Source organism: Portunus trituberculatus, chromosome 40 (assembly GCF_017591435.1).
Source record: "Portunus trituberculatus isolate SZX2019 chromosome 40, ASM1759143v1, whole genome shotgun sequence".
Classification (NCBI taxonomy): domain Eukaryota; kingdom Metazoa; phylum Arthropoda; class Malacostraca; order Decapoda; family Portunidae; genus Portunus; species Portunus trituberculatus.
In genome coordinates, this window is record NC_059294.1 from 14,787,604 (window position 1) to 14,807,603 (window position 20,000).

The 20,000-nt window shown below is 43.4% G+C and overlaps 1 protein-coding gene across 2 annotated transcripts in view; it reads left to right on the forward strand.

The window, feature by feature from the left end:
• LOC123515925 (tyrosine-protein kinase Dnt-like) overlaps positions 1–20,000 on the forward strand; it is a 207,488-nt gene that overhangs the window by 165,490 nt on the left and 21,998 nt on the right. For both annotated transcript variants that reach the window (XM_045274826.1, XM_045274827.1), the window contains exon 2: positions 6,086–6,213. In XM_045274826.1, coding sequence (XP_045130761.1) covers positions 6,086–6,213 — 128 coding nt within the window. The remainder of the gene's footprint in view (positions 1–6,085; positions 6,214–20,000) is intronic.

Here is a 20,000-nt window from a genome sequence, read left to right on the forward strand (position 1 = left end):
CTTGCCCATTTGCCTCGCCGCTCCCGGGACTCGAACCCGGCCCTCTCGATTGTGAGTCGAGCGTGCTAACCACTACACTACTACGTGTGTGTGTGTGTGTGTGTGTGTGTGTGTGTGTGTGTGTGTGAAGGAAAAGAGAAAAGAAGTGCGTCTCTCTCTCTCTCTCTCTCTCTCTCTCTCTCTCTCTCTCTCTCTCTCTCTCTCTCTCTCTCTCTCTCTCTCTCTCTCTCTCTTTCTCATGACATTACGTCACGCTTCGTTCCTAAATCTGGTAATGTTTCTTTTTTTTCAAGATGTAACAAGGACGAACAATAGTGGTGTGTGTGTGTGTGTGTGTGTGTGTGTGTGTGTGTGTGTGTGTGTGTGTGTGTGTGTGTGTGTGTGTGTGTGTGTACATGAGCACCCACCACGTCGACACAGCGTCCCAATCCCTCCCTTTTGTCCTTGTACAGCTTCTACTTCCTATCTCCATTTCCGCTACCTAGTTTTTCTCTCCCCATTTATTGTCATCATTGCCATTAGCTTCACCATCACTGTTACCCTCAGCGTTGTCACTAGTTATCATCGTCATCATGTGTGTGCGTGTGTGTTTGTTTTGTGTAGGTGTAGAAAGAAGAGATGAAGTGAAGGGAGTTTCTAAGTTTCTAATAAATTCTTCCTAAGTATATTTCTACCTCAAATATTTCATCCACAAAGCTTCCCATAATAATTCTCTCTCTATGATTAATTAGATGTGGTCAACTTATGTCAAGATACGTTAATTTATATTAGAAGAATAACTCTGAATTTATTTTTATACAGAATTTTTTTTTATGGATGGAAATTACTAAGGTGTCATTAACAGTGAAGGGAAAAAAATAAGACGCCAGAGGTGTTAGGGATGAAAACAATCAGTAGCGAACTAAGTAAAGATATCACAGGTGAGGTTAATTACCAGCCACACCCTCGCCTGCCCCTCCAAGCCTCTCGTAATGGCTGAGTCTCGCCGCAACCTGACTAACCTGAGCTAATCTCATTATCATCTACATCCATTACAGATCCACTTAAGGACGGAGGTGTCTCTAGTTTCTCCAGTCAGTCTTGTTCTGCACGTCTGTTCCAGGTAGCGGCTCTACTTAATATTCTGAGCTCGTACCTGCCTCTCTCTGCCTCTCGTTCGCCGTCCTCGCTTTGCTGTTTTTTTTTTCTCTATCTCTTTCTTGTTCTCTCTCTCTCTCTCTCTCTCTCTCTCTCTCTCTCTCTCTCTCTCTCTCTCTCTCTCTCTCTCTCTCTCTCTCACACACACACACACACACACACACACACACACACACAACCCAGCATCAGTATTACATCTGAATAGAGCACTTTCAATTTTTATTTAAAAGTAGATATCTGAATAAAGATAAAACATCATATTTAAAAATGTCAACAAATCCAACCTAATTTTTTTCACGTGAACAAATCCAGTTCAAGTTTGCATATACACTTACGTAAACGTAACTTTAACTCCGCTTCTCTCACAAAACGAACGAATTAAAACCTCAATTTTCTTCATATAAACACACGTAAATCAACCTCAATTTAACCTATTCAGTGCTGGGACGCTCTTTTATCATGAGTTTTTGGATGTGATTAGACTATTTTATTGACATTAAGAAGAGTCTATGTAGGTCAGAATAATAATGCCCAGAGTCTTCACTATTCTAATCCTCCACATAAGTTTCTAAAGCTGAAGAAAATCACCAAATAGTAAGCAAAATGAATAATGAAACGCGTCATAGTACTGAAGGGGTTAATAGAAGAAAAGGAAGAAGACTCATACGAACCTCCTCCACCTAAATCTACCACAATCAAGCTCACCTGTGTAGCCTCCACCTGTGCATCCACCAGTGACGCAGCATCCACTGGGGACTCTGCAAATTCACAGGTGATTCGTAACCTCCACCTCACACTCGTCACGTTATCTCGCCACTGCTCTCTCTTATCATATATATCTGCCTCATCCATTCTCTCTCTCTCTCTCTCTCTCTCTCTCTCTCTCTCTCTCTCTCTCTCTCTCTCTCTCTCTCTCTCTCTCTCTCTCGGTACTCTCAAAGCTTGCCATTTGTTGGAATCCACATTTTGCCATTAATCATCGGGATCCGGACCCCCGCAGCTGTTGTAAATTAATGAGACCAAACGGATACGAGTTTTAATACTGAACTTTTTTGTTTGTGTATGTCAAGGTTGCATCGTTCGTCCATTATTTACACAACAGTAATTAGTCTGATTTTGCCGCCGTATTATTGGTGGCGAAAAGAACAACGGACGTAAAACTAATGATACTACTACTACTACTACTACTACTACTACTACTACTACTACTACTACTACTACTGCTACTACTACTACTACTAAATCATGGCAATAACCGCAGCAGAAACAACCTATACATGCGCACACACACACACACACACACACACACACACACACACACACACACACACACACACACACACACAGTCACAACCACAACACTAACAAGACGAACTTTCCTGAAGCAAAGAGCCAGGTGGTGTGAGGTCAAGGCGCTCCGCACAGCCACCCTCTGCCTGACCTCCTGGCGGGTGGCTGGGGTGACGCGTCCACCGACACACCAACACACCAACACACCACTGCACCAACCCTGCATCACCGCTGCCTGCTGGAACTCACCATGATGTTAGAATTTTATAAGGTCTCAGAAGTAGCCACATTAAAGAGAGAGAGAGAGAGAGAGAGAGAGAGAGAGAGAGAGAGAGAGAGAGAGAGAGAGAGAGAGAGAGAGAGATCCTGCATAGGTAATCAAGTCTCTTAAGACGTAAACAATAAAAGCTAATTGTAAGGCCAAAACGAAATGACCTTGCTTAATGAAGGTATGAGAGAGAGAGAGAGAGAGAGAGAGAGAGAGAGAGAGAGAGAGAGAGAGATACGTGCCAAATTGAATTTCCACCTCACCTGCATATATATATTTACCTTGCCATAATACGTCTTAATGAGGGACCGGAAGGCAGTCCGGAAAACCATATGTGTTTGAGGGTTATTCTCTGAACACACACTCTCTCTCTCTCTCTCTCTCTCTCTCTCTCTCTCTCTCTCTCTCTCTCTCTCTCTCTCTCTCTCTCTCTCTCAGCAGCCATCCAGGAAATAACAGGAATAGCACAGTGCAGTGTAGGAGGTCAGACGGATAAATACAAGACACAAAAAGAAACGCGAAAGTCATGCCAGGAGAGAACATCAAAAACTCACTTCTGGTCTGGAGGGGGTAAAAAAATAAGAATATTCAGTAGAGATTCAAACTTCCCCTTACGTTCTATGTCGTAACGTCCCTGTGTTAGTGACTCGCCTTTACGGTCATTTAGGACGAGGAGGTGGAGGAGGAAGGGGAAGAGAGTGAGGGGGAAAGGGGATGATGCTGCCAATGAAGCGTCCTTCACGTCTCGCTTCATCATGTTCATCTATTCATGAAGGTTGTGGGCGTAAATAGTAAATGCCGAGATGAACATGACAGTGACTAAGAGAGGGAGAGAGGAAGGGTGTTGGGACGGGGAGGGAGGATGAGCGGGGAAAGTAGAAAAATGAGAGGGGAAGAAGGGGAGAAAAACAGAAATGGAAGGAAATGGGAAGGCACATGAAACAGATGAACAGGGAAGTAAGGATAGTGAGAGAAAATAAAGAGAAGGAGGAATGAAAAGGAAGAAGAAGTTAGAGGGGAAGGATAGGAAGAGGAGGGAAAGAGAGAGGCGGAGAGTAGAGCAACGACCTTCAAACGAGAAACCGAGAGACTCAAGCTGCGGATCAGAAACAAGTTAGTAACACGATGAAAGGAAGGGGAATCGAGGCAGGAAGGAGGAAGTGACACCAACCTCCCACACACACACCAGTCACAATTGCCCTATATAGATCACTACTTTTTACAGGTCATTTTTTGCAGACAGGTGTTGCTTGATTACCTGGAGCCTGGGGGACGTAGCGGTACCAAAGGAGGGAGAGGTCAAGGTAACATGGTGGCGGTGATGTTGGTGGTGATCGTGGTGGTAGTGGAGGAGGAGAATCAAGTAGGCTCCAGGTATGACCAAGAAAGGAAGGACGGCAGTTTGCAATTCCAGAGCAGGTGTGGAGCTTGACAGGTGTACATGATGAAGGACTGGGGAGACGCACAGGTATGCTACGGGGACAGGTGGGTGAAAGGGCAGGTTTATAATGGACAGGTGTTAAGGGGTCATGCGAAGTGAGGGGGAAAGTGTGTGAGGGGAAGGGAGACATATGTGGGTTATTAGGTGGAGGGTTTGGGCGAGAGGTGCGGATGCGTGCGTCGCGGATGTGGAGTTGAGAGGGTGGAGTCAGGGCCACGAGAGGGCACGCCAGGAGTGTCGGCAGGCCAGGTGTGCGACAGGTCATCGAAGGCCACACGCGAGCAAAAAAAAAAGGTGATTAGTTGGCTACCGTTTTTATGTTTTCTTTCTCCTTTTCCTCCTCCGTCTTCCTGTTTTCTTTTTTCTTCCCTCTTCCATTCCTTCTCGTTCTCCTCTAGTTCTTTCTTTTCTCTTACTCCTCTCCTTTTCCTCCCCTATCACCGTTCATTCATATTCTAAAAGGAATATCAACGGGAAAGCCAATTACAAGATTGTAGCTCACACACACACACACACACACACACACACACACACACACACACACACACACACACACACAGGTGGCGACAGAAGCAGCATGTAGGGAAGAGCACGTTTCCTACACCCTGTCGATGCTCTCACACTTTTACAGACGAGTCTCGCCTCCCCGCTGGACATTCCTCACCGGCGAGTAAACAACTGTTTTATCTCTCGCCATATATTACGGGCGGGGGCGCTCAGCTAATATTTAGAGTGGCCGGTAATAACGTAAAATGGCCCTATATACGTTACCTGGCTGGAATTCAGATCAGCATTTGCCTTATTGCGGAATGGATGGTACTGGCTCTGATTACGGGAATGGATATGTGCATGGCCAGCAGACGCAGGGATGCAGATTGCGGGGGAGGCGTGCAGGGGAGGTGATCCATGCGTGTGTATATCTGGCAGGGAAGGGAGGAAGAGGATAGGCTTGCGTCCAGACCCTCCTCTTCCTCCCCTCTTCCTTCTCCTCCTCTTCTCATGGGCAGCGCGTGTCAAGTGCGTGCCGCCGCCTCGAGCACCCCGCCACATGGCCTGCCTCTATCTGGTTGCCGTGACGGTGAAGCGGACGTAGGGGCGCCACCATAAAAATCTCCAGCCGCCAGTCTGTCAGTGCGTCTGTTCCTGGCGGTAATTTTAGTGCCGTCTGGACACTATGATCTAAACAGGCACGTGGCACTGTGTTGGTCCGGCACTATGTCTTTGCTGTGAGACTCTTACTTACGATAGGAGGAGGAGGAGGAGGAGGAGGAGGAGGGACAATTTTCTGGTAATTTATGGGTCACAAAACACAACAGCTCCTTACAACAGAGTGTGAGAAGCAAGGAGGAAATAGAGTGGCTGGGTGGCTGGGTGGTCAGGCAGGGCGGATGGAGAGGGGGATCAGAGACCGTGGCATTTTAAGGGAGATAAATACCAGCGGGCAGCAAGAGTGCAGATGACAGCAGAGTGCGAACATTAATCTTGGAACTGTCAGATTTTCCCTTCCTTCATCTCACTTCAAAATAAAGAATAGGACAGACGAATCGCAAAAAGAAATAAAGAAAAAAAATCTTCACGACTCGTTGCCTCACAGAAACGTGAACAAACCGAGAAAGTTTTTTGTTACTATTTTTTTTCAGTTTTTACGTCATGACGGTTTGAAGGGAAACTGCCCCACTTGTTTTTTTTGTTTTATTGAGATACTGCAAATACAAGTTTATTACTAAAAGGTTATGATATAAGCAACTAAGAACATTATCATTTTTCAATGATGTAATAAAAGTCTCAGTCTCGTCAGTGGCATCAGGAGCCTTCCACTACAACACTCCTCAAACTCTACCAAGCAGAGTAAGTCCCCGGACAGCCATATAAGAATTGTGAGTTGTGCTGGTGTTTGGCTAAAATACGAAATTTTACACAACTGAAGTTTTTCCTCCCTCTTCCCGCAGGACTGACGGCAGAGCTCTACTATGTCCGTGAGGGTGTAGTAAACGATTACGCCCTGAACTGGAGGGTGCCCGTGGCCGCCAACGTGCATCGCCTGTACTTCAAGTGGCAGGCGCTCACCAAGAAGCCCGTGAGTACCTACACTCATCACCGGTCACTGAGTATCATCTGGCTACTGTTTAGATTTTACTGATAATAAGTATAATTATCATGTGGCCCTCATTCTGTTAATTGGTTTTCTATTAAGCTGTCTACGCCTCCAAACGAATCAAATTAATGGCAATGCTTTGTATCATTATATTTTTATCATTAGTTCACTAATGACTGGTTAGATTGTTTACGTTTGATTTGTCAGTGAAATTATTGTACGAGATAGAAATCGTTACACACCACCTGCTGAATAAATTTAGCTTAGCCTACAAACCTTTGCTTCCTGTATTGGCACGGATGCAATCTATTAGCTCAGTTCACACCACCACTATGAAATAATGTGCATTCTGTGAAAACAGCGTTGCTACACATGCCCACGGCCTTGAGTCTCGAGTGTGGGTAACAAGCACGCTTATCGTAAATTTAAGGGTCCTCACAAAACCTCTCGTAAACGCTGCAATTTCGGTGTAGCACGAAGCACACGTTTTCATCCCTCGCCAAAGGTTTGCCAGACTCCCTTACATACTGGTTAACCTTGAAAGGAGGCGAGGCGTCACTAATGGTTCAGGAAGTAATGCCATGATGTAATGCTACCTGTTTTTATATACAGAGTTATCTTCACCAGTGACGCCATCTTAGTTAATCACCGTATTCGCTCGTCACTCAAGAAAGGGAATGTTTTTGTTTTTTTTCTTCTCTCTCCAACGTGACAGGCCTGTATTCAGAAACATTTCGCTCTCTCACCACGACTGTTTTCAAAGGTCACATAGATGATTAGCCAGTTTTCAAGAGTGTTCCTCCTCTTAATAACATAAGAAATTCTTTATCTATTTCTTGAACCGTAAAAACATCCTTAAAAACCTGTGTAACTTCAATTAAAGTCTTTTCAGTTTAGTGGAGATACTGGGAGGTGTGTTACACTTTACACTCTACTTACATCTCGGTGGCCAGTTACACCTGTCGCCGCCTTACTTGTCTCTGAGTACTCTCATGTTAGATTTTGTTAGGTTTGGTTTGGTTTGGTTACCGTGACAATCTCATTATATTTTGATTCATCACCTTGTTTGCCCTTGTTGTCGTCTGGAGTGTTTGTCTTCCGGCAGCAAATGTTTCATTCCGTTGTCCTCCTATATCTGGGCCAATGCCTCGCCCCGGGTGGTTCGAGTGGTTGCCTGATTACTCTTCCCTTCATCTTTTCTATGCCTCTCTCCTAACCTCCTCTTATTCGTATTACTCTCTCTCTCTCTCTCTCTCTCTCTCTCTCTCTCTCTCTCTCTCTCTCTCTCTCTCTCTCTCTCTCTCTCTCTCTAGTGGTGATGCTCCCGAGGTTGTTTACTTAGGTCTGTTCGCCAGCAACCAACCCTGACACCTATCACCCTCCCTTCCCCACTCCTCCCCCACACCATCACCATTTCACTGCCCTTCCCTCCCCACCCTCTCACCACCACCATCCGATAATGAACCCTCCATTCCCTTCCCTCCCCCTTCAATCTCCCTCTCCTAGACCCGATAACTTCCGTCCCTCCTTCCCTCTCCCCTCTCCACCCTTGCTACCACGAGAGCTGTGTTGGGCAGGTTTACAGCACCACGAGGAGTCCCCGAGAGTGGGTCCGTGCACCCTCGGGTTATTTACCAAAGACAGCATTGTACGACTTCTAATCCGGTGCATGTCTTCTGGAGTTTGGGAGAGAGAGAGAGAGAGAGAGAGAGAGAGAGAGAGAGAGAGAGAGAGAGAGAGAGAGAGAGAGACAGGGAGAGAGACAGAGAGAACTTGAGGTGGTAAAGAATAAGGTGGGATAAAGCAGGTGTATTGAGGGTGAAGTGAAGGGAGCATATGTTGCACCTGAAATATCCTTATCTCCTCTTGATGTCTGAGAAGTTTTCATGTTGTTGTTGTTGTTGTTGTTATTGTTATTGTTACTGTTTTGTGGTCTTCCTCACCAGCTATTGGTAATTACATGTCTATTGAGCGTATTGTTATGAGGATAACTCAAGATTTTGTTGTAGCTTCGTCTTGTTCGGCTCGGATATTAGTGGAAGTATGATTTGGTAATGGAAGGAGGAGGAGGAGGAGGAGAGAAAGAGACACTGACTGGACGAGGGAGGGATGGATAAGGGAGTGAGGTTTGGGCTGAGAGGAAGGGAGAAGAGGGGGAGCAGATAGAGAGGTCCAGGGAGGGAAAGAGGGAAGGGAGGCAGGGTAGAAGGAGCGATAAATACGACCACGAGGTGCATCACTTAGGAGGAGTCGATGCGGGCACGTCATCTGCATATCTGAAGAGCCATTACCACCTGCAACCACTTTCCGATACAATACGACCCTGAAGATACACACAAGATATCATAAACAACCACCGCCAAATAAATACCAGTAGCCTCCTGCAGATATAGTGCGAAGGAGGCGCCCACGACGATCATTAATCACTCCAGCATAAATCAGATCCAAAACAGAAAACGTAACACGAAGGAACCATTCCAGTCACTCGGTTTTCCATCCCGTGAGAGGAAGGAAACGTGGTGGCAGCGAACACTATGGCAGAGAATTATGTAGTTCCCACTGTCCGTCCCTTCCCATTTAGCGAGCATCACCTATATAAGGAAGGGAGGGAGATAAAGGACAAGGAGCGCTAAGAGTAAAGAAAGAGAAGGAATAGAAGAAGGAGAGGGAGGGCCAGTGGGTGTCTGATGACGTGGGAAAAACAGAAGGTGTGACAAACACCGATGCTGCCGATAGTGTCAATAGATGGCAGCACCGTGTGAGGCGAAGGTAAACAGACCTGATGTGGGAAACGGGGGATGGGGGCTGAGGGGACGACTGCAGACTGTCCACTGGGAAAGAGGCGAGGCGTTGAGGTGAGAGAATGGAGGAAATGCCTGTTTATTGTTAGGGATAAGGAATAGAAGGGACATCGAGGGAAGAGGTTTGAAGGACTGATGTCTCCGTGGGAGTGACAATGGGACAGGGAATTGGAAAGGATGGATGGTAGGAAGAAAGGCGGAAAAGGAAAGGAAGAGAAGGACTACTTTATTTGTGATAGGGAAAAAGGAACGGGGAAAGGAAAAGTTAAAATAAGATAACAGAAAGACAAAACCAAACAAAAATCATGAATAAGAAGACGTGAAAAGAAAAAAAAATCTTACTTGGAGATGAAGATAGAGAGAGAGAGAGAGAGAGAGAGAGAGAGAGAGAGAGAGAGAGAGAGAGAGAGCGTCTGTGTGTGTTCCTTGGGGGTAAACACTGCCTTAGCTACTGTTTGTTTGTTCGGACAACGAGCCTCTTCCTCGATCGCAGATATTTACATTCCTGGCTTTTCTATCACCGACCACGGCAGCATTCTGAAAGTTTTGTTGACCCCAATAATTGCACCCAAACGCACGGAGCAAATAACAGAATCAAGAGGAAAATGTTAGAAGATATCGAATCACAAACAACAAGCAGTCACACAGTCAACCAGATGATATACCAACGAAATATTCTCTGGCTTCCCTTAGCGCCGATGGGAGATAATCAAGAGGGAACGACGTCAGCTTGAGGAAATGTACAGCACTTCTGGGAAATACCGCGGTGGCCACAGAGGGAAAAATATTAATGGTAGCAATAAATACCACCATTACGACCTACACAACAGCCACCGTCCCCTCCCTCACCCTCACCCCGGTTGCTCTCATCCTCCATCCACCACCCCTCCCAGCATCTCAGCCTATCTCTTTAGCCTATTGCCTCAGTCCTAACCGTTACCCAAGTTCCTTCACCACAATGCTTCACTCCAGCTCCTCATGTAGGTTCCTCACTCTTTTCCCCACCCTTGTCTCTCACCCCAGTCTCTCACACAAGCCCCCTCACCCGAGCTTCAGTCCCTCAACACAACGTCTTAGCAGCTTTCCTCAGTTCCTCTTTCCTCTTCCTCATCCCAGTTCCTCCTCTGTATTTATTTACCTCATCCACTCAGTACGTACAGCTTCTCACCCTGTCACTCACCCCTAACAATTGGATGGTGATTTTATTGTTTGTTGTGCTTTTTGATGAAGTATATCTATCATATCGCTCATTTGATTTATACACAAGGATTATTCTACTCGTTTCCCTTGTAACGTCATATCTTTTACCATACTTTTTTCGCATACTTTTTAAACGCTAAGGCGCGTGTTGTGGTGCCTTCGTGGTGATGCTTGCAGGTTCTTTTATCGTTGTTTACTATTATAATTATTATTAACATGAAACAATTATATGTTGAGTAAGTCGCAGCGCTTATCAAACGGGCATCCTGTTTTCTCTTGCAACATAACAGAGGTCTGCCCTCAGAGTCTATTTTTGTCTATCACTGATAATTTGTCTCTAAAATAAAAAAATAAAAAAATTAAATCGCATCCTTTGATATATTATGATTCCATTCCTTACCCCAGCCACTCACTGCTTCTCTTTCCTTACGTACTCCCCATGCACTCCTCCTCACTCTCTACACCACATCGCCATTACACATGCCTAAAAAGAAGCACAGTAAAGGATGGGTCAGTGTTCGAAGACGAAATACAACGTTTTCTATAACGTAACTTTCTGACACTTTCATTACATCAACGATCAGCCAGAGAGGACAGCGAGGCTAGGTAGGAATGTGGTGCGCGACAGGGGCACATAAGGATATCGTAAGAAACTGTGCACTCCACAAACTATTTTCGCTTTTCGTGACTCATGGAGTTCAGAATTACATGAAGTGCAGATCACAGGGTTTCAGAGCTAGAGTTACCATACAGCACATTCTCCAGTTTTGGGGTTTACTCTTCGTGACAATAAGTACGTACTATCTATCATTAGCATTTCCTCAATAACACACACACACACACACACACACACACACACACACACACACACACACACACACACACACACACACACACACACACACACACACAGAGAGAAAGCATCGGAATGAATTTTTATTGTGTGTGTGTGTGTGTGTGTGTGTGTGTGTGTGTGTGTCGGTATCGTATTGTTGTGGTTATCAGTGCCGCGTGCTTGCTACCAACGGGACAGAAAGGTCAAGCTTACATGCCCTTGCCGCCATTTTAAGCTACTACTCCTGTCCACCTGCCCTCCGCTCCCCGTGACCATCAATATACCCGGCCACCAAGAGGATTCCGGCCACACAACACATTAATGATAGAGTGGAGTAAGGGAAGACGGAAAAAAACAAACAGAGGTCCACATCGCGTGATTGCAGGTGTAGCAGCAACAGGTCATCGCGTATGAAAGGTGAACGAGGCGACATACAGGAAAAATGCATGAGCCAATATGTATTCATAGCCCGGACGATTGGCGGGGCCGCTCGCTAATGCTAAAAAAGGAACCACAATCTGTTTTCTCTCCCAGCGAAGATAATCCTGGCGAAGGCAAACACGCTAGGCCCGAAACCACCACCACCACCACCACCACCACCACCGCCACTACCGCCGCTCCTACCAGCCTTCTGACATCCGCCCTGCCCAGCTCATCCTACATGCATCTCCCATCCCCACTCCCATCTCCACACCCATCTAAGTATCCATTCCTACATCCTCACACACACACACACACACACACACACACACACACACACACACACACACACACACACACACACACACACATATATATATATATATATATATATATATATATATATATATATATATATATATATATATATATATATATATATATATATATATATATATATATATATATATATATATATATATATATATATATATATATATATATATATATATATATATATATATATATATATATATATATATATATATATATATATATATATATATATATATATATATATATATATATATATATATATATATATATATATATATATATATATATATATATATATATATATATATATATATATATATATATATATATATATATATATATATATATATATATATATATATATATATATATATAAGAAAATTCATGCATTAAAAACGAGTGAAAATCCCTTACCAAGAAAGATACATCTCTCTCTCTCTCTCTCTCTCTCTCTCTCTCTCTCTCTCTCTCTCTCTCTCTCTCTCTCTCTCTCTCTCTCTCTCTCTCTCACACACACACACACACACAGAGAGAGAGAGAGAGAGAGAGAGAGAGAGAGAGAGAGAGAGAGAGAGTGTGTTTAAGAAAAATCACGTATTAAAAACGAGTGATAATCCGGATGTCTTACCAAAAAAGATACATCTCCCTCTCTCTCTCTCTCTCTCTCTCTCTTTTAACTTACTCTGCACTACACTGGGATAGTTAATCAGGAAGGTGTCGGCAAGGGCCTAGTTAAGATAGACAAGCTTTACCACCTCCAATGTGTGTGTGTATATTTGTGTGTGTGTGTGTGTGTGTGTGTGTGTGTGTGTGTGTGTGTGTGTGTGTGTGTGTAATTCACCTAGGTCGTCTGCTGGTCACCCAGCCAGTCTTCCCCATTACGGAGCGAGCTCAGAGCTCATAGACCGATCTTCGGGTAGGACTGAGACCACAACACACTCCATACACCGGGAAAGCGAGGCCACAACCCCTCGAGTTACATCCCGTACCTATCTACTGCTAGGTGAACAGGGGCCACACATTAAGAGGCTTGCCCCTTTGCCTCGCCGCACCAGGACTCGAACACGCGGTGTGTGTGTGTGTGTGTGTGTGTGTGTGTGTCTGTGTCTGTGTGTGTGTGTGTGTGTGTGTGTGTGTGTGTGTGTGTGTGTGTGTGTGTGTGTGTGTGGCTGGTGATAATTAATTTTTCATGTATCTTCCTCACTCAGTTTTCTCTTTATTTTTCTTGATTTCTGCGTTCATTCATCATATTGTATTTGCCTGCTGAGTTCCAGCTTACTTTATTATATTCTTGTGTCATTTATTTTTTTATCCTTCCTCCTCCTCCTCCTCCTCCTCCTCCTCCTCCTCCTCCTCCTCCTCCTCCTCTCCTTCCCATTAAATTATCTTAGCTCTGCGGGCCTCATTGATATACACAGTTGGCTTCATAATTTCTATTGACATACAGTATTTCATGATATGTATGCATTGTGTACGTTCTTATCATTCATTATTGTAATTCACACACACATCATTGCACATGTAAGACGAATCAACTTGAATTACACATTATTGTTCTTTTAATTATTATCATCGCTGTTTTTGTTGTTGTTCTTGTTATTTTTGTTGACCACTAACCACTCCCCTACTTCTTCGTACTTAAAAGATGCAACACCTCCAATAAAGTTTTGGAATATGACGCTAATAAAGAAATCTAAGTGAGGACTCAGCTCAGCACTCACACGCTCACGCAACACAATAGATGTTACGCCCAAAGCTTCATCGGTTCTTGCACTCTTCCACGAGCTTCACGTAGATACCGGACAAGGGAGGGAAGAATGTCATTAATAGGAATCTCTCTCTCTCTCTCTCTCTCTCTCTCTCTCTCTCTCTCTCTCTCTCTCTCTCTCTCTCTCTCTCGGTTCACGTATATATCAACCAACTCTAACCGTATTCTTTTGTCCAACGTTAAAGTATACAAATAATGTCATATACCTTCCCTCCTTACAGTCAATTTAGGGAGGCGGTGGCGTAGTGGATAAGGTGGTGAGCGTGGGATCGGGCAGGCGTCCACAGGTAGGTTCGAATCCCACCACATACACCACTTTGCCATTTCTTGAGTGGTTTAAAGTTACCTACACGTCACCATGATACCCAGGTTCTAGGTGGTTACACCCAAGATGAGCTTGGGTGGTGATATGGTACCCCTAATAATGGGTACCACTATAAATAAAATTGCCTGTGCCACTAATGGGCGGACACTGTACAGCGCTTCCTACACACTCTTCAAGTGAGCCTACAGACGCTATAGGCCTCAACGTAAAAAAAAAAAAAAATGAACGTTGTATTACATCTCAGTTACAAATACGTACTTCAGTATATCATATTCATATGTACTGTACATATTCTCACATGTAATATTGAAACTCTTCTGCTACGTAGCGCGGTTCAGTGAAGTTTTTGTCGTAGTTCTTCGGAAACCTTTCTTGATTTTCTTTTTCTTTTTACTATCCTGAATATACAAACATTTCTTGGTAAAAATATGAAGAAAAGTATTTGACTTTTTCACAAGACTTCACTATAAGAAGTTCTTTATCTCTCTCTCTCTCTCTCTCTCTCTCTCTCTCTCTCTCTCTCTCTCTCTCTCTCTCTCTTTTGAGATAAGAAAGGTTCCATATCGTGTTAAAGATTTCTCCGTGTCTTTCATAGTCTTTCCTTTGTTTTCCTCTTGTCTCCCCTTCCTTCCCTCGCTTACTACAATCGCTTCAATGACACCAATGAATGACACCAATGAAGGGATGGTTGCCCGTTATTCTCTCTCTCTCTCTCTCTCTCTCTCTCTCTCTCTCTCTCTCTCTCTCTCTCTCTCTCCAGCGAAGCGAGACGGAGATTGTGAAAAGTCCTTTGTCGGTGGTGCCAAAAATTATCAACGCTCCTCCCTCCTTTTCTGAAAGAGAGAGAGAGAGAGAGAGAGAGAACGGTGGTTGTCCTTTTATTTCGCTGTTCACTTTCTCGTTTCAATTTCTTTATTTTGATGGGTTTTTTTTTTTTTTTGTAACTCCCCTACTTTATTTTTTGTTCGCATATTATTTGTTTATTTTTTGAGGAGGGGTTTCTGTTCGAGACATTCTCTCTCTCTCTCTCTCTCTCTCTCTCTCTCTCTCTCTCTCTCTCTCTCTCTCTCTCTCTCTCAAATATCCTTTGTCTTCCTCCCTTTTCTCCTTTTCTCTTCCCTTCCCATTTCTCAGCTTCCTTCCATTACTTCACACGCTTTCCTTCTTCTCTTCCTTCACCTCTCCATACCTTCCTTCATCCCTCCACACCTTTCTCACCTCTCAATCTCTCTCCATGGTCCTTCAACACCCTCCCACCCCAGCAATCCTTCCAAGAATGGTGATCCCTTTCTTGAATGAGAGGATATTTCTTACGTCCCTCTCTTTCTTCTTTTTTTTTCTGAAAGCGTAGATCACCAGACATTTATTTGTGTGTCCCGGAAGAATCGGCTGGTGGGACGCCCATCCTTCTTTGTACTTCCCTTCACCAGTTTCATTGGCAACTTGTATTCATTCATTTTTGTTTCGGTGTAGGTTGAAAAGTATACTGCATTTTCTTTCATCTCCCCGTCAACGCCATTAGTAAAAAGCAATTATCCATTTATTGTTCACTTTTTTTCCAGGGGAGAGAGCGACAATTAAGGAAAGTTTTATTACCATTTTTTATTGAGTTTTTATCAGTTCTTGTCCTGTTGTTAGAATATTTTGCGCGTCACCAGGGAAAAATGTGACTAAATCTTTCAAGTGCCAGGACTGATTTCATCCGGTCACCGACCAAAACAAAAGACAAATAAAAAAAAAAAATGAAAGTGATTTAGGGAGAAGAATGCTTTAAAAATGTCGAGATGGAATTTAAATACCTGTTATTCTTTTCAAACTAAAATATGTGGAATTGGAATGTTCAATTAAATCATCGTCATTGCATATCGTTGTAAAAGTACTAATAATGAATAAAAGATAAATAAATGAATAAAAGCAAATAAAAAGTATACAGATGAAATGTAGAAAAAAAGCACATGATCCACAAGCTTTAACACACACACACACACACACACACACACACACACACACACACACACACACACACACACACACACACACACACACACACACACACACACACACGTAAAGCAAAGTGAGAAAATCATAAGAGGTAATAAATATTGATCCCTCGTTAGGAACACAAAGCAGGCAGAGCAGGAGACAGAAAGGAAGGAAGGAAGGAAGGGACATGGAATGGAATTAATAATAAGCTCAAGTTGAAAAGTAGTAATAGCTCTTTAATAGGAGGGAGGGGGAAGGAAAGCTATTGACATGCGATTCCTTCTCTCTCTCTCTCTCTCTCTCTCTCTCTCTCTCTCTCTCTCTCTCTCTCTCTCTCTCTCTCTCTCTCTCTGAAGAACGTGTGGCCAATCAAGAAAATGTTTTTTTTTTTCTCTTTATTCACATGTTTCCACTTTCCCTGAGGTGTTTGTTGGCCAAGTGACCGGAGATATGATGGGGCGGTGTCGTATATTCTACCTCGAGTGAGTGTTTTCTTTTCTTATTGAACGATTATTCCATGTTTATTGAGGAAAAGAATGGAGTTAGGAGGATGATAGGGATGAGGAGGAAGAAGAAGAAGAAGAAGAAGAAGAAGAAGAAGAAGAAGAAGAAGAAGAAGAAGAAGAAGAAGAAGAAGGAGGAGGAGGAGGAGGAGGAGGAGGAGGACTCTTATTTTATATTTTATCGTCACGGTTAGTAGTCGTACTAATAATAATAGAAGTAGCAACAGTACCACCACCACCACCACCACCACCACCACCAGTAAATAAAGAGCAGAAGTAGTCAGAAGTGCCGGTGGTAATGTCACACCGCGATGCACGTCTCACATTCCCAGTTCTGTTGGTGTGGTCGTCATCGTATCGCCACTACTAGCTCGTTGAGGTCAGTCTTGCTGTCTCGTGGCTTTAATAAAACAAAAAACAACGTAAGAAAAAAGTCGTGTTGGTTTTGTCTCCGTCTTTGTTGTCTCATTCGGAGCATAATCGTGTCCTGTTCCAAGCAAACTATTTCCTTGCTTTGTTTAAAACTCTTATCGTGGGTGTCACATATATCTTCTCCTCTTCTTCCTCTTCTTCCACCACCACCTCCTCCTCTTCCTAGTCTTGGCTGTGCCCTGGTCGCCTGGGGTGCAGTCGAGGTTCCTGGATTCTGGAAGAGCCGCCTAATGTCTCCACGGGGCACTGTTCCAGCGGCTCCTATCTTAGCGGCGGCTGTCCAGATAAGCGCGGGGATGTAATTCGAGGTGATAATGGCCGCTTGAGGAGCACTAATTGGCCGGGACACAAAGGCAGCCGGCCAGCGCCTCCCCACCGACGCTTGGTTTACGGCAAGCGATGACCTTCATTACACAGGCTCATCATTTCCAGCCCCGCCTCCCCCCACGCACATACACGTCTCTCTCTCCTCCGCTTCCTCCTCCTCTTCCTCCTCCTCTTCATTCTGCCTCTGTCCCTCCTCTCCTCCTTATCATCCTCCATTTCGTTCTCCTTTTACTATTGTTCTTGTTCTTTTCTTGTTTCTTTTTCTCCTCTCTTCTGTTATTTTTTTTTACATGCGCTAACTCGTTACTATCATGTCTCTCTCTCTCTCTCTCTCTCTCTCTCTCTCTCTCTCTCTCTCTCTCTCTCTCTCTCTCTCTCTCTCTCTCTCTCTCTCTCTCTCTCTCTCTCTCAATTTTAACCACTTTACCTCATAACATTTTCTTTGCATTGCATTCATATGATCCTTCTTCTGCTCCGTCTTTTCATATAATTATGCATACTTTCCTGCATAAGCATCAGAAGTAAGAAATTTATTAAAATATACAGGATTAAGCTTTTACTGGCAAAGCTTATTCCAAGGCAGTAATGTGTGTCTGTGGCATATTTCACAAATGCATTATACTAATATGCATACACACACACACACTTTTACGTGTATATATATATATATATATATATATATATATATATATATATATATATATATATATATATATATATATATATATATATATATATATATATATATATATATATATATATATATATATATATATATATATATATATATATATATATATATATATATATATATATATATATATATATATATATATATATATATATATATATATATATATATATATATATATATATATATATATATATATATATATATATATATATATATATATATATATATATATATATATATATATATATATTCGCAGCAGTCGTATCATGTACGTAAACAAACAAATGTGTGTGTGTGTGTGTGTGTGTGTGTGTGTGTGTGTGTGTGTGTGTGTGTGTGTGTGTGTGTGTGTGTGTGTGTGTGTGTGTGTGTGTGTGTGTGTGTGTGTGTATGTGTGTGTGCGTGCGCGTGTTCACTCATTCAGACGCACGAACACGTTATCTAGACAAAGAGCACCCCTCCCTCATCATCTACCTCAGGAAACACCAGACGCCATCATCACTAGTCAGACGCCCCTCCTTCCGTGCCCCTTCCTCTCTTCTCACTCTTCCCCATCTGTTCCATTCTTTCTGGCAATCAGTGAGGCGATAAAGAGGGAGGCTTTGAGTGGCAAATCTTAGAGAGGCCTAGAGGCAACACAACGTCCCCCTTCGATGTTTCTAAGACCCACTTCTTACCTTTTATTTCAAGTTAGAACCTTTCGTTAACTCTACCGCCCTCTCCTTACGAGTTTGCGAATTATTTTTGTGAGTGCATTGCTGCCTAGTGACAACGTATACCCTTTTCTTGCAATTTGATCTCTGAAGCACCGCATAAAACACACACACACACACACACACACACACACACACACACACACACACACACACACACACACACACACACACACACACACACACACACACACACACACACACACACACACACACACACACACACACACACACACACACCTTCTCTTGAGGCCTAAGATTACATATGACTAGGTATTGATACCAGTTTGATGGAATACCTGTGTGGGACAGGTAATGGTTGAGAGGGCTTTTGTTTCTGCGCGTGTTGATGTGGGGCTTGGCGGGCAGGGTGTCAGGTGAGGCGCGGAGGGAATGTTAAGCCCTTCAGGAGGGAATACTGAGCCCAATAGCGGATTATAGGACTGCTTGACCAAAGGGCTTCGTCTTCTGCCCGGGGAAACCTGACACACTGTGAGGGAGCGAAGGAAGGAGCAAGAGAGAATGAAAGGGGAAGTAAAGAAGATGAAGTGAAGAGGAATAGAAGAAGAGAGATGAAGGAAGGTGAAGTGAGGGAGAAACGGTTGTCTTGGTACATGTAAAGTCAGTGAAAACAGGAGAAGTAGAATTAGTTAAGGATGGAGGATAATGAAATGAAGAAAAATAAAGGGAGGGTATTGTACGAAGCAAGGAGAAAGCAAAGGAAACAAAAGTGGAAGAGAAAAGCGATATTGAAGGATGGGAGAAACGAAGGCAGAGAGGAAGGACGAGCATTGAAGGAGGTGAAAAAAAAAAAAAACGTCATTTCCACAACCAAGGCAACGTCATGATATTTGCTTCGTAATTTATTTCCTGACTTTCTTTCTTTAGTCCTTCACTTTTTCTTTTCTTTTTCTTCCAAGATTACAGTATTTTTTTCAGTTTTAGTATTTGCACTTCATTTTTACCATAATGTATTGCATGTCTGAGTAAGTGCATGAGTTTTTTTTCTAATTATTTTCTTCAACCAACTCAGTTTCTTGTTTTTTTATTTTCCACATCTTTTTTTCATATTTCACCTACTAGATCTTCCTTTCTTTCCTCCCTTCTTTTTTCTTCGGCATTCCCCCTCATCCATATCCACCTCCAGTTTGTCTTCTTCTTCTTCCTCCTCTGTTTTCCTCTTCCTTCTCTTCACCAAGCAAAACAAGCCGCCACGACCTGCCAACTACCCTCTCGCCTCCACCCCCTGCCGGAAATGAGAGTGAGTCCTCCTACTCCTCCTCCTCTTCTCTCTCCTGCCATTCTTTTCTGTACTAATGCCGCATTCTTCTTTTTCTCCCCACTTCTCTCTCTCTCTCTCTCTCTCTCTCTCTCTCTCTCTCTCTCTCTCTCTCTCTCTCTCTCTCTCTCTCTCTCAGTTTGCTTGTAATTT